Genomic DNA, 21,784 nt, shown 5'->3' on the forward strand with positions numbered 1-21,784 from the left:
GCACTCAGCCCCCTGCCCTCCAGACTGCTCACCTGAGGACTATCTGACTTGCCACTCTCCCAGATTCTTCATCACCATCTATTCCCAGGGAAAGATGAATTCTTTGGGTAACAAGAAGGGCCAGGCAGAGTCATGCCCTTAGGAAGACAGATCATTGCACACAGACTTTCAAGGAGACTCAGAGAAGGAGCTAAGGAGCAGTGTGGAGAAAGGTACAGTATGAGACAATCCTGAAGACAATGCCAAGGGATTCTGGCCTGTCATAACATGTCAGTGGCACTATAAGCCACTGTTCTCACAGGGGGTTTGCAATAGTAACGTCATTAAAATAAAAAGACTATGTACACCAGCTGCAGAGTGAATGTCCTGTGCTTTGAAGGCCAGATATCCCAATGGGTGGTATAGTGGTACCCAAGAGCCCCTGGCCACAGTCCAATGCTTTGTTTGATCCTTTTCAGGTTTCTGTGTTGATGAGAAATCTTTCAGGAGGTCAAAGAGGCAATCTGGTTTCCCAAGATGCTGCTGTCAGGTATCAGAAGCATAGAGGATACCCAGGAGACTTCAAAGTTTCTGTGTAGAAACTCTGGCACAGAATGATGGTTGCTAAGGGTTTCAGGGAAAAAATATGGAGATTAAAATGAGGAAGAGTTGTGTCTGGGTTCTGACTGGTCTTACATCCCAGGTTACTGGGAGTCATCTTAGAGTGATGGTTGTCCTGGCTCATTCTCAATTTGCAGAAATTGCCTTCAAAATCATGGGAGTCTGCTAATTATGGGGAGTCTGCTTTAATATGGGGAACATATCAGGATGTGCTGAGAGGTGCAACTCTCCTGTTGATGTTAGAAAAGTTGTCTATGGGACTGGGGATGTAGCTCAGTAGTAGAGCACTTGCTTGGCATGCATGAGGCCCTGGTTCAATCCCCAGTATACAAGCACACACAAGTCATCTACAGAACAGCTGAGAATGTTAAAAGTAAGAAGTGGTGTGATTTTAAGGAAAGACTGCAAAAGAATGACATGATTTAGCTTTTCCTTTATGGACTGGGATGACAGGTCATCTGGAAAAAGAAAAGGGAGCTGAAGTTTTGAGACTTGAATTACCATCTCAAGTAGATGCCAGACATCCCAGGAATCCCAAAGGAGTCCTGCCTGCCAGTCTGGTGGCCAATCCTTCAATGGGACCTCAGGCTCCTCCCCTCTGGTCTTTTCTCACCTGGGAACTTGTTCTCATTCCCCCAGACTCCTCATCACTGTCTATCCCCCTGCTGGGGAAAGATGAACATTTTGGGTAACAAGACATGGCCAGGTGCAGGTGTGCCCTTCGGAAGACAGGTCATAGCATTGTGTCCCTTCAATCTTTTTTTTTCCTGTATTCTTCAACCTCTCTTCCCCTTACTGGTTCTTTCTCTATATAACATGAACATACTCAAGTCTCTACCTTATTTTGTTTTTTTGGTGGGGGTGGTACTGGGGATTGAACTCAGGGGCATTCAACTACTGAGCCACATTCTCAGCCCTTTTTTGTATTTTATTTAGAGGCCTCGTTTTTGCTGAGGCTGGCTTTAAGCTCGCACTCCTTCTGCCTCAGCCTCCCGGCCATGGGGATTACAAGCATGCGCCTCGACATCTGGCATCTACCTTAGGTTCCATCTTACCAAGGTTCCTTCCTTGCCCCCATCTTCATTCTGTTACTGCCACATCTATTTTCTCTTTCTCTTACTGCCAAGCTAATTGGTAGAGTAGTTATTCTCCACCTGTCTATTTGTGCTTTTCCATTTCATCTGGTTTCTATTCCTCCTCTCTACTGAAACTGCTTCCATGAATGTCACTGACAAACTAGAAGCAGCCAAATCCAGGAATTTTTTCCCTACTATCCTTGCTCTCTATTACTTGGCACCAATGTCAAAATAGTGAGGACCTGTTCTCAGCTTCTCATCAAAGTACTGGATAGAAAAATGGACAGCAGTATTGCCTTGAGAGGGGGCTACTAGGTGGGATCCTACCATCACTGGGGAGTGGTGCCCGCTGACGGGAGTGGAAGGGGGTCTCACTGCGCCATAGATCTTCTTCACTCTCGGCCACCAGAAGAGAGTTACACACGTGACTGTCATGAAGATCTTGAAGAAGCAATCTCTGGGAGAGGGAATAAGGTGTCAGAGAACTGAAGTATTCCTCATAAGTGGATATTGGGTGGGCTGATCAAAGGCCAGAGAGAATGACCACTATCACTGGGGATCAGATGTCAAAACACCTGTAATCAGAAATGGTGTCCCATGGTAACAGAGTTCAGGGCTCTGAGAGCAAACCCAGTGAGAAGCATTTGTCCCTCCTCTTGGCCAGAATCTGATCATATCCTTCAGGTCTCAACTTAAAAACCACTTATTTTCTCTAAAAATCCTTCCCCAATACTCTGGCTTATCAGATCCCTGATCTCTGCTTTTCCTTTGCAGAATTCTTCACAGTTGTCAATAAATAACGTGATTTAGTTATTCAACGTCTACCTCCCTGCTGTACGTAAGCTCCACAGAATCAGGGTTTCCCTTGTCTGCTTCATATTAAATCCCTAATGCTAGCACACTGCAGGGAAAGGGAACATTTCAGAGTTACTGGGAGGAAATGAGAGAGTAACCCACTATTATAAGAGGTGAGATGGAGAGCTCCCCAGTTTGCAGTGAGGTGGGGAAGTAATAGCATTCCAGTAATTGTAGGGGAGGTCAAAGAAAACACCCAATAGTTATTTTTGGGTCTGCAGTGGAGCAATAGCCTCTGAAAATCAAGTTCCCAGAAACTCCCTTCTCTTGTGATCTATGCCTCAGTGTCCAAAGAGAGCCCTTCCTTTGGCTATGCTCACCTGGTTGACCTCTCTGCAGATCTCCCCAACTCGCCTCACCAGGAGCTGCTGCAGGTGGCGACACTCAGTGCCAGGTCCCCCATCCTCCCGGATCAGGCTCCTAGGAAGGAAGGATGAATCCAACACAGAACTGGCAGGAGATTTTAACTGTTAAAAATAGGAGGGTAGGTCATGGAGGTCATGACCAAGGGAAACCATAAAAAGGAGAAAGGATTGGACAAGGGAAGTAAACCTAATGGGAAATGGTAAAAATGGAATTCTTAGAGCAACTCTAAGAGCTTAGGCTCCTTGCTTGCCTTGCCAATTGGCACCACGTTAAGATTTCCATCACTTCTTTAATCTCAAATCCTGGTCAGAATGGTGGTCTTCCTTGCTGTCAACCCACCCAAGGGAACAGAGTGGTATTTAAGCAGATGCCCATGAACTCTAGCTCTGGCATTTACTGTGACCTTGGGCAAGTATTTAATTTCTTTTGCTTGAGTTTCTTCATATCATTAGGGTAAGATTAAGTAAGGTTATTTATACAGATTAAATGCGTTGATCCATGTAAAATGCTAGAATAGTGTGTATGTATTTTATGTACTCGTTAAATATCAGCTATTATTCCTTATTTTTATATATCAACCTCTGAAGTTGCTCTGAATGGTAGATGTTTTTAATGTTCAGCTAGAATCCAAATTTTCCATCAGCTTTCCAATTCCATTAACAAAGTCTAGAGTTATGTGTTTTGCTAGATGTGGGAAGAGATCTGAAGCTCTAACCTTAGAATTGAAGCCAGATTCCTCTGAAGCTCTCAGTCCCAAGTCTTTTTTTTTTTTTTTTCTTTTCTGATGCTGGGGATTGAACCCATGGCGTCTTGCATGAAAGGCAAGTACTCTACCAACTGAGCTATATCCCCAGGCCCCAAGTCTTATTTTTAACAACACTGAAGAAAGGTGTGGGAACAGGGAAAAGAGGTTAGTAGCAGTGCCAGGGTGTAGGCCCTGGCTTCTACTCACTGTGCATGTGCATACACTTCCACACGATCCTGTAGTATTCGGACAATGAGCCAGAAGTCAGGCAGGCAGGGCCCAGGAAGGACTGAGAGTGAAGGCTGCAGAGATGCTTGCCCAGGTGGAGTCCGCAATGTGAAGGGGGCCTTCTCACTGAGGGTCTCATTTGGACCTTCACTGTCTGAGCCACTACTGCCACCATCATAACCTGTATCAAATGTGCTGAAGTTTATTCCCATCCTGAACTGAGCCTGACTTGTCTGGGCCTCCAAGAACATCAGGCTTGAAGGTCCTCTTCAAATGAGCCCCTTCTGATGCCCCCTGCCATCAGCTTAGAGTCCTCTGTCCCTGCCCCCTGCTTACCTAGGTGGTCTGAGTCCACACTACCTTGACTGGATATAAGGCTTAGTCCACGACTGGGCCCAGGTTGACTCCCTGAATAGAGAAGGAAAATATCTGGAGTTCCTTTTGGTCCTGCCTAGGGTTTCCCTCCAAAAATGAAAGCAGGGCAAGTTAGCTTCAAGTCTCTGGTTCTGGTCCCCAAACTTTGCTTCCCAAATTCTCTCTTACCTGCTTGTGGCAGGTTGGGTAGAATGATAAGAGGGGTGCCTTCAGAATCCTCTGGGGAGCCAGGGGCTTGGGGACTGGTGATCAGGGGCTGCAAGGCAGAATATCAAGACTGAAGTACAGTGCCACATACCCACTACCACCTCCCTCTACCCCAGGTCAGACTTACCTCCCTTTCGATGCCTTCAGTCCTGTCCTCATTGCTGTGCCAAGCCCAGGACACTGCAGGGGTCTCCCCATGGGACCCACCTGGCTGTTGGCCAGCTGCCACAAAGAAGAAGCCACTGTCAGGGTCCTCAAGGAGAGCATGGCCAGGGAGGTGGAGGCGGCGGAACTCCTGGGGAGCAGAGACCAAGGTTGTAATTTAGGCAGGAGTAGCCCTCTCTATATAAGGTGACTACACTTCCTCACTAGATACTCCCAGCTACCTGGTGAAGAAGATGCCAGCATCCCTATTGCTGAGGTAAGAAAAGGTTTGGTGACTTTCCAAGGTTCAACAGACCCAGTGACAAGATTGGAGGCTGGGTTTTGTTCTACTGAGTTGGGCTTTTAGGCATAGGGGTGAAGAGCAGACAATATTGTGAGGAGATATTCAAGAAGGATAATTCCATGGACTAAACTTTGGGCCTTCTAGTCCTGTGCTAGAAGGTCCAAGGAGGGGTGCCCAAGGGACCTTGGAGTGTTCTGAGAGCAGATTACCTCCTTGAATTGCGTGAGGGAACGCTCTGGCCCAAACACAAAACTCAGTGGCAGAGTTTGGCGAAGGCAGGTGGAGCGTCCAGGAGAGCTATGGATGTGGGCAGCTACTCGGTGCAGGGCAGGGCTCTGGGGGATGCCCCCTCTTCGGAGTGCCCCCACCATCTCATCTTCTAACAACCAGCGGATCTAGGAAGAACAACGTAGGAAGTGGTAAAGGGCATCTTTCTTGATTACTGGAGCATTACCTCACTCCCAGACTAGAAAATACTAGATGATACTCTGGCTCAGACTGAGAAAAGCCTCACTTTAATCCCAGAATAAAGGGGGGTACTTTTCTCATGTATACGATAGAATGGTTATCAGAGCACTGGAAGCTATTGCTTGCACTGGGGGAGAGAAGGCCCTCACCTCACTCATGGTGGTCTCAATAGCCAGTCTGTGGGGTGTGGCCAAACTGGACAGTCCTTGGTGCCTAAGTGGAAGGAAGATTCAGATACTGGTTTCCAGGAATGAAACTGAGGGGGAGTGATGAACTGTAAGAGGGAGATAAGTATATACCTCTCTTCTTCTGGGGGTGGTAGTGGGGGTCCCAGGCCATCATCTGACCTTAAAGATGATGGCTGCCCTGGGGACCGTGGGAATGAAGCACTGCTCTCAGATGTTGATCTAAACAGGGTAGAAACAAAGGTCAGGAGACACTATCCCCCGGGACCTCCTCAAAGTCTCCTTAGTTCCCACATTCCCTTATATTCCTTTAATGGTGCCCCTATTCCCACAAAAGTCCCAGACCCTCCACCAAGCTTGCTGCCACCACACCTGTGGTGCTGAGGGTCCGAGGCTGGGGGAAGCTCCACTTCCAGGGGCAAGGTCAGCACGAAGACATCCAGGGTGACACTGAGGTCCCTCAGGGGAACTCGGCCTCTAATCGGGGGGCCCTCCAAACTGGCAAGTACCTGGCCTGGGAGAGGAGGAAAGCCGGGATTGCTGGGGTCCCTGAGAAAAGCATAGATTCAAGTTCTACATGCGAATGAGTCATATTCCTAGGCTTTCCTCCACCCACACACAGGCAGGCAACCCTGGTCTTCCCCAGGCTCCTCCGAACTCACCCAGACAAGTAGGCAGGCTGCACACAGGTACTGAGCTGTGCTGTCCACGAAGCCGCACAGAACATGTGAGATGCAAGAAGAGGGGTGGCAGGTCATGCACAAGGCTCTCAGGCCCAATGGGTGAGTCACCCCCCAAGATACTGAAGGAGTCTTCATCAGGGTTCACAGTGTCTGCATCTGACAGTGAGGCAGAGTCTAAACCAGCAGGCCCCAGGTCTGGTTCACGGCTCTCACGGTATTCGACCTCCAGCTCTGGATCACTCTCAGTGACCACACAGCAGGCAGATGTGTCACCTAATGGTGCATGTCATATGGTCAACAAGCTAGACTGGCAGTGGAGGCCTCCCAATCCTGGCTTGAAGCAACCTCCTCCACCTCAACCCACTTGCTCACATCACATACCTTCTTCTCCCACAAGTTCAGCTTCTGAAAACTCCAGATCACTGACTTTTCTATCTACTGTGTCCCGAGGACCATCATCCTGGGCAAAATAGAAACAAAATAAAACCAAAAATACCAAAACCAAAATCAACCAAACAAATAAAAAACCCAAACAAAACAAAATTTGATCTAAGCAGGCCAAGAACTACATTGGGTCACAAGGAAGTAAGATTCAAGAGGATCTAGGCAGGCCAAGTGGGATAACTAGGGCTCTGGGTTTGGGACACAAAGGAGGGAAGGATAAAGGCACTCACTTCTCGTCTGCTGGATGGAGGGCAATAGAAGAAGTAGTGGGGATTGGAGGGCACAGTGCGGAAGTGGAGGCGACTAATTTCCAGGAATTTCTCCTGTTGTAGGGTTTAGAAGTGGGTTATGATGTCAACTGATCCTTGAAGGTACTACCCCTCCACCAGAATAGGACAGTGCACAAGGACTCTACCCCTCTTCTGCCCTCATCCAAGCTCCCTACCTGGATGAGGCCATGAAGGGCATCGTGTGCCTCTCCTCTGAGCTGGCAGACATCTGTCAGAGAGATCTCTGGGCCAGGGTCTGGATTGCCAGGGACACGGGTGCTCTGAAACTCGGGTTCACTTAGGTCCTCAGTCTCTATGCTGAGAGGTGGGGGTGGGGAGAACACCAGTATCAAAAACCACCAAGTGCTAGAGGTACCTGCTTCCCAAGTGAGGAGCAGCACACACCTGTCTCTTGTCTACATAGTATTAACCCAATGGTCTGGGCAGTGACAGAGGCCAAGGAGAACCAACCCACCTATTTGGGCTCTAACCTCCACATTTCTTAAGGGCCAGACTATTTCTGTGAAGTAGAGTGAGGGTGATCCCAGTTTTCTGACTCATATCACTTGGTGGAGAGTGGTATTGTTCCCCGTGAATGGAGAAAACAGGTGGAGAAGTGAGGTTTGATGGGAAAAAAATAAGTACATTTGGGGGGCATGAAAAGCAGGGGATCTAGAGCTCCAGAGGGCCCTGGGCTAGAGTTTCAACTAGGAGTCCTCCATATACCCACCACTTGAGTTCATTTTTCCCCATGGGCAATACACTGCAGAGACTAATACAGAGCTATCTGCCTGTGATCTTTCTTCTTTCCTCCAGCCTCTCTTCAGTAGGGGCCTGCAAAGGTCTAAAGTTAGCTGGGGACTCAGCAGTGAGCAAAATACAGTTTTGGTCCCCATGACAAAGAGATTAGTTGGGAAGACTGTTACTATTATATGGAGGTCCTCAGAACAAGTCTCCAATTTGGCAACTGGGAACTCCCTGGCCCTAACCTGGCTCATCAGACCATACTACAGCAGGAGAAATGGGGAGTGTCTGAGAGGGAGCATGTTTCCAGGACCACAGGGGAAAAAGCTGTCTGCATAGGAAAAAGGAAGCCAGCAACAAAATACTGATGCTTCCCTGTGCCCACTCCTGGATCAGAAAGTTCTTGTTTTTAGAGTCTTGGTTTGTTCCCCCACTTTCTCTAACATCATTCAAGAATAATCCTAACCTGGATTCAGAAGCTAGGATAGCTCGTTCCCGAGGCTCTGGACCCTCCTCAATGCTGCTGCTGAAAAGCCCTGGGCTTAGAGGACCAGGGCTTGGGGGTGCATGAGGTAAACCACAAGTGTGGCCACACAGAGCAAGCAAAAATGGGGTGATGTCTACTTCTTGCAGGAGTTCCTCACAGGCATCCACTGCTGTCAGCAAATCCTGGCAAGTCACGTTCTGTGATTGCTGCAAGCTCCGGAATAGCCCTAATGAAAGTGGAAAAGGCCACGGGGGTCAGCTCTGGAATGGTCTCTCCAGGTCCCACCCCTGTAATGTCTGTATCTCCACTCACGGAGCTCCACTCTTCCCTCACGTGGCCTTCCTGCTTACCACGGACATAGCACCGCTGTGCATGCTCCTGCAACAAGGCACAATGGGTAGCTGCCTCTTTGTACCTGGGCTCCATCCAGACTGAGGATGCAGAGGGGTGGTCGAGAAACTGAGTCCTAGGAATGGAGGGACAACAGAGTTTGGTTAATTTCCCTATATGATACCTTGGATTCATTAGTCAGTGGATATCCAGTCTCTTATATCTACACTCTTACTAAATGTATTCACTCAGTTGATGAACCTGCTGAGGGAAGCCAGAAGCTGAGTTCCTTTCACTGACCATCAATCTGTTTATCCATACCCATGAGTGTACACCGAAACCTTTGTAGGAGGAGGACACAGATGAACATCAAGAGCACTCACCGGAAGACAAGGTCTCGGGGCGCCTGAGGGGGCTGCATGCCAACCATTTGCTCCCTCAATGCTTCCAGGGAACAGCTATAGATATAGACAGGACACCGGGTCCGGGGCCCCTCTGCACCCTCTGTCTGGGAAATCTGACGCCCAGCATAAGTCTGTAAGTCCCGGCGGAAGGGAGGGCTCAGCTCTCCTTGATCCTGGGCACTGTCTGTGGGGAAAGATGTCCCATGGTGTTTAAGCCCTTTATTTGTGTCTCACCCCACTCCTATCTAACTGACATCAGAGTCAACAACCTTACCATCAGCTAGGGTTATGCTGAGGATAGGGACTTGGGACTTGGTAGCCTTAACCCCAGTTCCTCCTAGATCTCGTGGACTAGGGGTTCCACTCCAATCCCCAAGCTTTGTTTCTTCTTGAGAAGGTCCTTCCAGGCCATAGGCAGTCAGACGCTGAACATCTGAAGAGGAAAAGATGGATACAAATCAGAGTTGTTTGGTGTTCTGGTGAGGGAGTGCAGGGGTTTATATATACTATGTGTATTTATGGTGGGGAGTGTTAGTGAAGCCAGTAGTCAGTACCTGTGAAGGTAGCGGGGAGAAAAGTTAGGAACACATGCTGGGGGGTCACCAGCCTGGCATAGCAGCGCCACTGAGGAGGCTGGGCAGAGATGAGAGGCCTGAGAGTTTCAGGAAAACCTATACCCTGTAAGAGAGAAACAAAAAATTAGAGCAATCTACAAGGGAACATCTAAGCCCTGTTCCTTCCTTCACCTTGAGCTGACTCATCTTAGGTATAGTGTATAAGATTCAGAACAAATGGAAATGACAGTGTTCAGTCTGTGGCAGAAGGTATATGGAATTAGGGTGATGGAAATCTGGCATCACTATACATGGATGTATAGTGATGGAAGGAAGTCAGTAAGGGCTTAGGGAGAAGACTCAATGCTGACCAGGGCAGGAAGAGCTGAGTCTCCAGTGGCCAGGGTGCTGCTGACTTGATCCTTTAGGATCCCATGGCTTCCCATTGGTGGCCCCTCTGTACCTACAATAGGCGTAGAGATGGTGGAAGAGGGTAGAGCCCCAGAAAGGTGGCTCTAAGTTGAAGAGATGGGGAGGATGGCGAGGAGGGAGTCCAGAGCTCAGACAGAAACTGCCCTGTGGGAGTGGGAGAAAGGGCTGGGCTGGATTCTAGTATTAGAAAAAAGGTGGGGAGCTCACCTGGATCATGACAGCTCCGCCGCAGTACCTCACTCAAGAAGGCAGCCTGGTCAGCAGGGGTCAGTGGGATCTCCCGGTCACTCAGCTCCTGCCCCAGGCAGCTGTGCAGCAGGCACAGCACCGTGTCGTTGGCAGGACAGGGCCCCTCGGCGAGAGGAACACCCTCTGGCTCTGCCCGACACACACTCTGCTCAGCACCCAGAGCTTCCTGCTATCCAGTGTCCCCAGCTCCACCCTGGCCAGCAAAACCCTTTGGCTGCGGCTTCCTCCTGCCCCATCACTCATTTGCTCCTCTACTCATCTGATCTCTAATATGCCCAGCATGCTGGCCCCTTAGGAGAGGGGTAAATAGGTACCAAATTCACCCACCTCTGGAAAGCAAAAGGAAAAACATCTGCAACTGCTGGCACTGTGGCAGCAATCCCATTAGGTCAAAATGGAAAGGGATCTCATGGACACAGGTGTCTCCTCCCTGGTCCAGTCCTAGGAGGGGGGGAAGGATGATAGGATACAACAGTGAGACCCAGATTACTTGCTTTCTCCCTACTCATTCCCCTGTTCCACCCAGGGGCTGCCTTCCCCACTAACCATCAGAGACCCGTGGCTCTGGGGGCAAAGGACCCCATTCCTTGCTCTGGCAGAGCTGTATCAGATATTCAAAGCTCAGCATGGAGCCTATGCAGGCAGCATCCCGTGGGTGCAGCTAGGGAAGAAAACATCAGAGGATAGGAGTAATCCCTCATAACCCTAGCCTCTGGTTCTCAATGAAGCCTAAACAGTCACAGACATTCTGAGGCCCCAAGAAGCCCAGGGGCTACTGCATCCAAAGGAGATCCAACCTGGTGAAAGATCAGGGTATGGGTCTCGGGACACTCACAGCTTGAGGGATCTCAGAGTATGTCAAGTTCTGCAGGTGCTTCCAGCTTTCAGGGCCAGGTCCCACTCGCCCATATTGTGGCTCCACCCATACCTCAGTGACCAGATTAAGCTCTGAGTCCCCCTCTAAGGCCTCCACCTCCACATCATTGTCGTCATCTGTTGAGAAGCTAAAGGAGAGAGTGCTCTAAGAAAGAGGGAAAAGGGATCTAACACACAGCCTTGTGGCAGGGAGCGAGCCCATGGAGGAGAGGAAGGAGGCAGGCATAGGATAGCCACAAGTTGCACGTGGCCTCTATAGACCATGTCTGCCTGATGAAACATCAAAATATAACATCCCCCTGCCTCAACTTGAGATGAACATCCCAGGATATGTGAGCCAGATGTTTAGGGGACAGTGAGGAGAGAGGGCACTCTGCAGAGATGACTTCCAGGCAGGGCTAAATCTCACCTGTCTTTGGTGGAGGTGGAGTGGGGGGGGAAGAGGATGTACTGGATGACACATGTGTGCTTCTCTTCAGCTGCAGCTTGCCCGGGTGGTTCATTCTGTGGGTAAATAGGAGATCCTAGAGGGCTGGGAACATAGCTCAGTTGGTAGAGTGCTTACCTTTGCATACAGAAGGCCCTGAGTTCAGTCCCCAGCACAACAACAACAACAACAACAACAAAAATAGAAGACCCTAGAAAAATCCTAGCTGGTGTGAAGACCTGGTCTAGCCTAGCTCTGGCCCTCAAATTTTCAATACCTTCACCACTCCTCATTATTTCTATGACTCTGGCCTCAGACCTTGGTCCTCTGACCATATCATATGGTCCCTACGAGGCAAGGTTTATAGCGGTCCCCACCCAGCTCAGAGGCAAATGTCCCTGAGATTATTATGATGGATCCTGAGGTGAATGTCATGAGGGATAGCACACACCTGAATTGGAAGTTCCAGAACCATATTGATGATTCCTTCCGCACTGCAGGCAAAATGGAACCCTTCAGAGAGTCGAACTCTAAAGCCCCATAAAGATGGAAGAAGATGAGAAAGGAGATACTCGGTGTAGTGCCCCAACACATCCATCTCCCAGTAGCCATCGTGACAGCCTAGTCCACTAGATGCTCTGTTCAGACTAACGGTCTCTTAGGGTGCAATAGGTTCAATTAGGATCAGAGGCCAAAATAAGCATAGTAGGGGGAAAGCGCAAGGTTAGGTAGCAGCGTGCTCTATGCTTGATATTGGAATGTAGTGATAGAAAGTGGCTTAGGCTTTCTGCCAGTGTTCAAACTCAAAGTCCACTCTTGCTCTACTCCTGCCCCAGTAGCCTGGCAGGCTCCAGTGACATACTCAGTGAGGATGGATAGGAGCTGGGCGATGGCACTGAGTGGTAGTGCAGGAGCCAGGCCTGACGGGACACTCCAGAGCCAGCGTTGATGGTAGAGGTAGCGAGACAGTGATGCTAGGCTAGACGAGGCTGAACGGCCTGAGACTAAGGGCAGTGGCCCTGGTGGCTCCAGTGTCAGCAGGAAGGGTGCCCGGTAGTCCAGGGGTAGCTTCTCATACCTGGGAAATGGGCAATTCCTCAGTTGATCTCTACTACCCTTCCCTCATGTTCCGGGACCCTTCCCCATCCTCTATACTAACCTGATGAGGAGCTTGTCCAGTGGTTTATGGAGGACCACAAGGCAGGGCCGGTCAGACAAGGCCTGCTGTGGCCCTAGCATTGGGGGTGACTTAGAGGGAGAGCTGCCCACACCAGTGCCACCCAGCCCTTTTCGTTTCACCTTGGGTGTTGGCTCCTTGCTTTGCACCCGGTGGGGGAAACGAAGGCGTAGGATCTCTTCCCTCAAATCTGACACAATCTGCAAGGAAAATGTAGTCAAGTTTCTCCAGAAGTCTGAGAAAAGGGGCCCACAGACAAGGTAAGAAAACTGTCTCTTCAAGCCTTACTTGGTCTGGGAATCACTTCTCCCTACTAAAATTGGCCCTGTGGGGGCACAGGAAATGGAGCTCATCTACACCCGAAGACTCCTTGGTCTGGGAGTAAGGGCCCAGTTTACCTTGTGCCGGGCCTGTGCTGGAGTGCCAATGGGAAAACCCAGGCGAAGAACCATGCATGGGGCCTTGGAAATGATGCGGACCATGTAGAAGGAGGAGGGGGGCTGGTCTGGGGCACTGGGGAGAAATGGGAGAAAGTGAGCAGCCCTAGGCTGGAAGTAGATGGGTTTAGGAGGAGGTAGGGTTGAGGCCTGGCATTAGAGGAGAAATGGAATAAGGTGATGGGGAAAAAGTGAGGAGATGTCACTTTGCCCACCTGGAGAGCAACTTGACATAAGAATAACCCTCGACCAGCACAAAGCTGCTCCAGTCCCGAAGCAAAGAGGTCAGGGAGGAGTGTGAGATCCTGCACTGGATAGTACTGTAGCGTCCATTGCTGCCTGGGGTATGCAAGTGCTTGGGGATTGGTCTAGGAAGAAGGTGTTGAACGCAATCAGACCTCCCAGCCCCAATCTTGGGGGGGGAAGAGTAGACTACTTCCTGCCCTAGGTCTGAGATTATCAGGGCTGATAAACAGGAAGACATGGACACAGCTGGTACCCTTCCCATCACTCCCTATCCTCTTACCCCTGCTCCTCCACCCAAACTATGGCCCTAGCCCTGAAGATACGCACGTGTCATGCTCTAGGATGAGCACCAGGCGATGCATGTGCAGCCAACGCTGCCATGAATTAGCATCCATAGACAACACTGGCTTCCAATAGGCAGCAAACTGGGCATGAGATGAGTCAGAACCACTGTGCTGAAGGGAGAGCACCTGGGGACAGAAGAGATAGCCCTATGGGAGCATCTGTGGACAACCAGCAAACAGAGCCAAGGCAAACTCAGTTCAAGGGGTCAAAGAAGTAGGTTAAGGCTAAGGGCTGTAGCCTAACTTGGGATTGAGGAAAAACAGCTTCCAATCTGAAGGCTAGATTAGTATGACTGAGCCAGAGACAAACTGTGTAGCCTTTCCTTAAAGATGAATTCAGCAGGAAGATGAAACCTGCCCAGCTTATGTCACTGACTTTTAAAGAAAAACTGAGTGATGACAACACCTGGTGATGACGCTGCTGCACACCCACGTAAGCCATGTGCCAATCAGCGCGAGGCTGCCAGCCATGTCTTCACCGAGTGCGAAGACAGCACAGGACAAAGGAAGCTGTGGCATTCAGAAAGTACACAGTTCACAGTGGTTGGTGATGGTTGGGAACAGGTGAAGGTGGCTGGGGAGGTTGGGGTGAGGGAGTGCACAGTCTGCTGAGGGACCACCACCTGAACATTCTACAAGATGTCAGACACCCATGATCTGTTAAGGACCTTTTGGATCCTTCTCTCCCCCTCCCCAGGGCCTTAGAAGATGGAAAAGAGATGCTTTCAAGGTCAAAGGTGAAGCTTCTAGTTTCTGTTCCTTGAAAGAGAAGGAACAGAAGTTGGTCTGGGATCCAGATACTGTGCTGATCCCTACCCAGGTGAACAGAAAAGGGGCTACCAAGCATCAGAGCTACTCACCGGGGTGGTGGAGCCTGGAGGGATGTAGAAGAGTGGCACTCCACTCTTGGTGCTGTCTGGAAGTGTGAAGTGCTCTGGCACTGAGGAAAAGGACTGAAGATGGGCTAACATCTGGTCAGTCTGGTTAATGCTGTCAAATAAGGGTCAAGCCTGAGCCACAGCTGACTCTGCTAGGTGCAGTTGAGGGGAACCCCAAGGAGACAGGACCAAAGACACAGCCTGGTGCTCAGGATGACCCTCCCCCACTCCCAGTTTCACAAACCCATCCCTCCATACAACAAATAGGGCATTATTCACCAAATGGTGACCTCGCTTACCTCTGCAGTGTGTTCCAGAAACGGCGGATAACATGGGTACGATATAAGGAACGAATGGGTTGCCTTAGTGCACAGGACACATCATGCAAAATGTCATAGCCACCTTCCATTGTCACCTCCACCCGTGTTGCTCGAGGACCCTCAGGCTCTAGGGGCCAGGGTGCCATAGCCACATACTCAATGCGCATGTTGTGTTTCCAAAGCAACACCAGCTTCACTTCCAATTGGGAGCCTCCTTCAGGGGAGCAGAAGGCCAGTTAGGTGAAGAAGGCTTAGGACTCCAGGCCTAGAGAGATTCCTATCTGAAACCTCACCTACCTCATGGAACTCTAGCCTGGCCAAAGGTTCCAAGCACAGTTCCATAGGTTTCAGGCCCAGAGACTGTCAACTGACTCAAAAAGAAGTTTGCAGGAGTAATTTGAAAATAAAACCAAGTTCAGGGCACTACACTTGTCTCAGCTGGTTCACCTTGTGCAAAAGGAGATGGAGTTGGGAATTTCTTGCTGGGAGAAGTGAACCCTGAAGGCAACTCTCAAATGACAAGCAGAGTCTCTCATAGTGATGCTCTTTCAGGGGTGTTATATGGGTGTCTTCCACTCTGTTCAACAGGTCTACCTGCACAAAAGTTCTCAAAGATCTGTGAAATTATAGTAGGACCTAATGACCTCACCTTTGGCCAATGTGACCTCTCGGACACTGTAGCCCTCTCGAAGCCGTACAGACACAGTGCTGACCAAGTCAGCTGGTACCTCCTTCTCAGTATGCTTCTTCCGGCGTAAGGCCAGGGCAGGATTGCTGCTTGCAGAGACTAGGTGCTCATTAAATAGGCGGTGCTGAGAACCTGGGGGCCCAGTGAAGATGGGGAAAGAGAAAATGGTGATCTATTAGTGGACAGGTACACAAGGGGAAGGGAAATCACTGTGGGAACAGCTCCAGAGCTGTTAGACTTCCAGTTCTTCAAAAGCCTAGATGGCATAATCTCTGGGCCCATTCTATATTCCCCCTTCCATCTCTCCCAGCCTGCCTCTTACCACAGTAATATTCAGGGTTCAATGCTTCACCACTGCGTAGGAAGGAGTAGAGCAAGAATGCCCGGTGGTAGACAGTCAGACCCAGGTTGCCTGGCTCAGGTTCAGGACAAGTGGACAGGTAGGAACCAAATGTTGCCATTGCAATGAACTTCATCAATTCCACATTGGGCACATGTCCAAAACTGCAGTCATAAGAGTAAACGCCTCCCACCTGGAGAAAGTGAACAAGTAGAGTCCCTGATCCACCAGAGGAACTGGAGATGATGAATAGCAAGAGAGGGAGCTGGGACTAGGGGAGAAGCAAGCCACCATTCCCCTCTGTGCCTGCCCTTCCTTGAGTCCTTCTGTCTAAAGCCCATACCATTTGGTTACATCATCTTCTGTCCTTCTTCCTCAACATCAAATACTCTTTTCTTTCTTCACTAAAGATTTTAGCAACTGGTTCATTGGTTTCCTGTCACCATCCTGAAAGACTTCAGTGTGTATCTCTAATAAAGTGTTTCTCAAGCTTCAGAGCATATAGAACCCCCACCAATCCCTGCCCCAGAGATACTGTTAAAATGCAGGACATCTGGGGTATAGCCTGAGGTCTTCATTGCAAATAAGCTTTCTGAGGCCAATGCAAAGGCTACAGATCAGAAATTGGCAAACTCACACACACTGAGGTCAGACAGATCTAGCCCATCACCTATTGTTGTCAATAAGGTTTTACTGGAACTCAGCCATGCCATTCATTTTGTATTGTCTTTGGTTGCTTTCACACTACCATCCGAGAGCCTTCACACCACCACAGCACAGCCCAACAGTTGTGACAAACACCTTTAGGCTTAAATATTCACTATCTGGCCTAGATGATCCTTCTAGTTCCCTGGCTGCTTTGTTCCTTAACCCTCATCTCTATTTTATTGCACATTGGCTACATCTTGGGGCTTGGCTTCACTTGGAACAATTCATCTTTGCAATTCTAAATTGCTATAATCCATGACACGTGATTATCCCTTTAGTTTCCTTCTGCCCTCTTCCTGCTGCTCTTTGACCACATTGGGTCTTCCAGGCCTTCAGTGTGCTCTCTCCAAGTCTAATAGCATTATCCTGACCCTCCTATGCAACCCCTGCCTCACTTGGATCCTTAATTCAAGCAATTTCATAAACATTGTTCTCAAATCCCTGACCTTCTTCACAGTTTTCTGCTCCTACCTCAAAACCCCAACTAGAATCACAACCTCTATACTCAGTCAAATCAATGGTGCGCAAATGGAGAAAATCACACGGTGTGTAGGCTGGTCCTGTGTCAAAACATGACATCCCACCCAACTACTTATTCAGGGTTGTCCTTAAGCCTGTATCATCTTCTCAACATTGGCCTCCCTTCCTTATGGTATTCATCATTATCTTTTTTTTTTTAATATTTTATTTACATTTTAGTTTTCCGCAGACACAACATCTTTGTTTGTATGTGGTGCTGAGGATTGAACCCGGGCCGCAACCACGCCAGGTGAGCGCGCAACTGCTTGAGCCACATCCCCAGCCCCAATCATCATTATCTTTTACTTCAGAGAGAAATGGGGCCTTTGGTAGAATTTATCTACATCTTCACTTCTATCTTCTAGCTCAAAGAAAGAAATAACACTTGTCTGCTCTGAAAGAATTCCTCAATCTGTTACTAGAGCCAATGTCCACCTGTTAATTCAGGACTTTACTCCATCAGCTTCTTCTTTCTTTCCCTTTTATCAAACTCTTCTTCACTATGACCCCTTAGAACAAAGCCTAAGTCTCTAACTTAAAAAAAAAAAAAAAAAATAGAATAAACACCCCTCCTTCTTCCCTATGCTTTCCTCTGGCTACCATTCTTTCTTGTTCCCCACTTGATCTGAACAGCCAAATTTCTTGTGTCAACACTTATCTCTACTTCCTTCTCTTCTATCCACAGCAAAACTTTCCCTCACAGCCTCTTCACTAAAATGATTCTGAAAAGGATCCCAGTGACCTAATTATTACATCCAAAGGGTACTTTTCATTTCTCATCCCTCTTAATCTTTCTCTGCATCTTGCAATGTTAACTACTCATTTCTTCCAAAATCTCTTGACTTCTCTAATCTACCCTGTCTCTTGAGTATCAGGGTCTGCATATCCAACTGTTAACTGCTATGAATTGCAGCCATTTCATATGTAATTAGGTACTCTCCTCTGTACTTTAAAGGTATGATCTCACCATTGGAGGTAGGTACTCTGATAATCTCCATTTATAAATGAATCCAACCTAGAGGTGAACTAGTGGGTCCAAGGTCACAGAGCTAATAAATATAGCCAGAATTCAGACTGGCATGCCTTACTCCAAAGGCAATGTTCTTAACTACTATATTGTGACCAATCACAGGAACCTCAAACACAACACACATGAACCTGAACAAAACATATACATACACAAAATTTATCATCTTGTCCCCACTCCACCCCAACTGCTTCTCTTTCCATTTGCTCTGCATGCTACCCAGTCAGATACTTGGAGAACCTTTAACTTCTCTTTCTCCCTCACCTGTCCCTTTGTATCTTGCTAATCCTAAGTCATATTAACTCCGTCTCTTTATTTTCTCAAACTGCTTGTCCCTAAATTCCCTAATTTAAGCCCTGCTCCTCTTACTAACCATTGTAATTAATTGTCTCTCTGTCTCCACTCCTGCCTTTGACTCAGCAGCAAGAATGGCCTTTATAAAATGTAAATCAACTAGTGATTTTCCTGCTGTATATCTGCATCACCCATAGAACTATGCATTTTACTTCTTAATATGGCCAAACCAGCTTTCCATGCTTGGCTATGTCTACCTCTCTAGTCTACCATCAGCTGTAGTTCCCTGTATATGCCTTCCTTCCCCTTTGCTTAAGCTAGTTTGAGCTGGTTTTTTAACCCTTGAAACCAAAATAATAATAACTAACCTAATGGGATAGGTGGAGCTGAAACTGACTCAGATTTTGAAATTTCTATTCTTTTTATTTAACATGCTGTCTCCCAAATCCTAAAGAAAGGGGACAAAAATGAGAATCCTCTTCCACCATTGCTACCTCCATTGCTCTAGACATGACACGTTCTCCCCAAGGCAACTATGGCATTAGCTTCTCCCCAAGGCAACTATGTCATTAGCTTCATTTGAAAAATCTCACCTATAAGAAAGTAACCATCCACACCTGACTTTGTGAGATACCCAACTCCTTCTCCTTCCTATAAAGTGCTCACCTGAACAAAGGAACAAGCCACAGTACCACTGCGAAGCTGGTTCAGTAGTGTCTCACAGACAGCAACATCAGGTACGCTGGTCACCCCATCTGTGATCACAATAATACCTGAGGCAGAAAACAAGATTCAGACCTGCAGCACTGGCCAGACCAAACTAACAAGGAGGCACCCAATGGACAGGGCTCTGAAGACCTCAGTATCCACTCATCAACATGTTTTATAAACCTCTAATACCTTTCTTCTCTCCTCCCCTCCTGCTTCTTTCTGGTGATGCTAGATCACAATCTCCCCTACATGATGTCCTTATAATTCTACTCCTTTCCACTAGGGTCCCTGATGGTTGCCAGAGCTGAGGATACTCAAGATATACACTAGTGCAGATTTATATTTTGCAAACAATGAAACAGGTCCTCTTCCCTAAGACCCACTGATCCCCAGGAATCTCTATCTTCGTCAATATCCCCCCACCCTTTCGGATCCCTATTTCCCCATTCCCATCAACATTCTTTTTACTGACCTGCACTGGAGTTTGAGGGCAGTAACTGCAGTGCCAAGATGCCCTGACGAATCATACTGACTAGTCCAAGATCAGCTGTCACCATGGAAACTCCCACCTTCCGGCCCAAGGGCTCCCCTGAGTCTGGGGACTGGTCTTCTGCCTGGCCCCAAGTTACAGAAAAGTTAGACTACGACAGATTGCATTGCTGCCTCATCCACAGCAAAATCAGAATTTATAATTTTTCTTCTGTTTTAAATTTAATCAATTTTTATTTATTTAATATTTATTTATCTGGGAATTGAACTCAGAGTGCACTACCACTGAGCTATGTTTCAGTCCTTTCACTTTTTATTTTAAGACAGGGTTTCACTAAAACCTGCTGAGGCTGGCCTTAAACTAATGATTCTCTGGCCTTAGCCTCCCAAGTAGCTGGTATTACACGCACATACCACCTTATCTAGCTTCTTCTTTTTCTTTTTTCTTTGTAGTGCTGGGAATTGAATCCAAGCTAAGCATGTGCTCTACCACTGAGCTACGCCTCCAGCTCCCAAACCAGAATTTGTAGCCCTGTACTGCCCAGGCCTAATCATGTGAAGACCCCAAGCTCCCCATGATGCTGCTGAGTCCTACTGTTCTCCCTTCCACACGTGTTCAGCTGCTGAACCTCAGATGGGAAGAGAGTCAACACCAGACGAACCATCAGATTGTACTGAGGCAGGGCTTCTCCACCTTTTGCCGAGAAGGGCCTTTTTCCATATTCTCCTATCACTATCATGAAATATTTTATAAACAATCCAATTCCATACCAGTCATCAGGCACACAGAACTGCTACTTGCCTGGCAACTTCTATGATATCCAAAGCAATTCTAGTGATCCAAGCAGCAATTCTAGTAAGCCTAAGATTATACAAAATACTAACTCGAAAACAAAGCCACTTATGATCAGCTTCTCAGATCCTCACAGGACGAGCGATCTGGGATTGAAAAAACACAAGCAAATGGCCTTCACCTTTTCTCCCTCCAAGAATCTGAGCCACTGTCCTCTAAAGCTAGTTTTAAGTATTCACTAGCACATTTGTCCTTGTCTCACTCTGCTCCTGGCTATTAGTCCTTTTCTGCCATCCTTACCCTCTCTAGGTGGTACAATCCTCCTCTCTGCCCTCCATCCTATGTACTCTCTTTCAAAATAGTCTCTGCCCATTTCTCTCCCACATACCTGGCTCTGGGGATCATACTGCTGCTGCAGCATGGCAGCCACCTTATCCTCAAAGAGGCAGAGCTGATCATACACCTGCTGAAGGAATGCTTCCCGCTGAGAAGGGTCCAAAAGGCAACCTTGTACAAGCACCTGAGAAGCATAAGGGAAAGACTGAGATAGGACCATAGTGGGGTACTGGCCCCTACAGACCTCTGCTCTCTCTGCTTATTCTTCATAGCTCCCTCTAGGCAATCCTAATTTCCCACCCAACCAGGATCAAATGACTCCACAGCCAGTTCCTCCTTCTTAAACCTACTTCACCAATTCTTAGCCTAGGTACGCGGCAAATGCGGCAATCCTGCACATAGCCCCAAGACATCGTCACCTTAATCTGGGGTCACGATATTTACCTCTGCTTAGGGCCCTCCACCCTGGGCTTCCCAAGTCTCCCACATGGGGGCACCATAAGATCTCCTAGCTCCTTCCATAATGGGCTTTGGTATGTTGTCTGTAAACTGCCCACCTCAGCCCAGCAAACTCCTTTTACTCATTTCTTAAGATACACACAGGTATCCTGGAGGTTATTGCTTCTTTTGAACTCAAAATGTTCTTCTTATTCCCCCCAATAAATGTTCCTTCCTTTCCTTTACTCTCAGCAGATAACTATTACCACTCTTCATAGAGAAAGGAGGTTAGCTAATAAGAACTGGCCCTAACCTGGAAATCCACCCCTCTGGAAATTCCCCTCAAAGTCTATGACATGTTTACATTTATCCATGTTCTTGTTCTCTCTTTGAGACTCTCAAGAAAGGGTTCTTTATCCTACTCTTTCCCCCTAGAGCTAATCTCTCTCCATCTCTTCACAAACTTCTTGTCTCTCTAGGATCTTCACTCTTTCTCCATGGATTCGTTTCCTTCTACTTCAAATATAAATAAGTGCCCCCTATATACAAATCTGTAAGACCTTATGGTGGACCCCAGGATCTTACCC

The 21,784-nt window shown here is 48.1% G+C and overlaps 1 protein-coding gene across 3 annotated transcripts in view; it reads right to left on the minus strand.

The window, feature by feature from the left end:
* Szt2 (SZT2 subunit of KICSTOR complex) overlaps positions 1–21,784 on the minus strand; it is a 50,478-nt gene that overhangs the window by 15,298 nt on the left and 13,396 nt on the right. Inside the window, exons 5-42 of one of the 3 annotated variants that reach the window (XM_076860605.2) lie at positions 20,812–20,943; positions 19,614–19,755; positions 19,097–19,203; positions 15,865–16,075; positions 15,504–15,674; positions 14,834–15,068; positions 14,517–14,646; positions 13,640–13,782; positions 13,282–13,434; positions 13,028–13,142; positions 12,612–12,829; positions 12,315–12,530; positions 11,904–11,982; positions 11,435–11,529; positions 10,985–11,153; positions 10,696–10,810; positions 10,477–10,590; positions 10,108–10,278; positions 9,840–9,931; positions 9,469–9,592; positions 9,189–9,347; positions 8,894–9,098; positions 8,531–8,646; positions 8,160–8,406; positions 7,126–7,267; positions 6,911–7,003; positions 6,618–6,696; positions 6,216–6,509; positions 5,926–6,067; positions 5,668–5,775; positions 5,518–5,581; positions 5,110–5,295; positions 4,580–4,747; positions 4,414–4,501; positions 4,207–4,278; positions 3,850–4,051; positions 2,891–2,951; positions 2,004–2,133 (exon numbers count right to left, since the gene is read on the minus strand). In XM_076860605.2, coding sequence (XP_076716720.2) covers positions 2,004–2,133; positions 2,891–2,951; positions 3,850–4,051; positions 4,207–4,278; positions 4,414–4,501; positions 4,580–4,747; positions 5,110–5,295; positions 5,518–5,581; positions 5,668–5,775; positions 5,926–6,067; positions 6,216–6,509; positions 6,618–6,696; positions 6,911–7,003; positions 7,126–7,267; positions 8,160–8,406; positions 8,531–8,646; positions 8,894–9,098; positions 9,189–9,347; positions 9,469–9,592; positions 9,840–9,931; positions 10,108–10,278; positions 10,477–10,590; positions 10,696–10,810; positions 10,985–11,153; positions 11,435–11,529; positions 11,904–11,982; positions 12,315–12,530; positions 12,612–12,829; positions 13,028–13,142; positions 13,282–13,434; positions 13,640–13,782; positions 14,517–14,646; positions 14,834–15,068; positions 15,504–15,674; positions 15,865–16,075; positions 19,097–19,203; positions 19,614–19,755; positions 20,812–20,943 — 5,488 coding nt within the window. Of the gene's footprint in view, positions 1–2,003; positions 2,134–2,851; positions 2,952–3,849; positions 4,052–4,206; positions 4,279–4,413; positions 4,502–4,579; positions 4,748–5,109; positions 5,296–5,517; positions 5,582–5,667; positions 5,776–5,925; positions 6,068–6,215; positions 6,510–6,617; positions 6,697–6,910; positions 7,004–7,125; positions 7,268–8,159; positions 8,407–8,530; positions 8,647–8,893; positions 9,099–9,188; positions 9,348–9,468; positions 9,593–9,839; positions 9,932–10,107; positions 10,279–10,476; positions 10,591–10,695; positions 10,811–10,984; positions 11,154–11,434; positions 11,530–11,903; positions 11,983–12,314; positions 12,531–12,611; positions 12,830–13,027; positions 13,143–13,281; positions 13,435–13,639; positions 13,783–14,516; positions 14,647–14,833; positions 15,069–15,151; positions 15,468–15,503; positions 15,675–15,864; positions 16,076–19,096; positions 19,204–19,613; positions 19,756–20,811; positions 20,944–21,784 lie in introns of those variants that run through there. The other 2 variants (XM_076860604.2, XM_076860606.2) reach the window with 2 other exon arrangements.

The sequence above is a fragment of the Callospermophilus lateralis genome, chromosome 7 (genome assembly GCF_048772815.1).
Source record: "Callospermophilus lateralis isolate mCalLat2 chromosome 7, mCalLat2.hap1, whole genome shotgun sequence".
NCBI classification, from domain to species: domain Eukaryota; kingdom Metazoa; phylum Chordata; class Mammalia; order Rodentia; family Sciuridae; genus Callospermophilus; species Callospermophilus lateralis.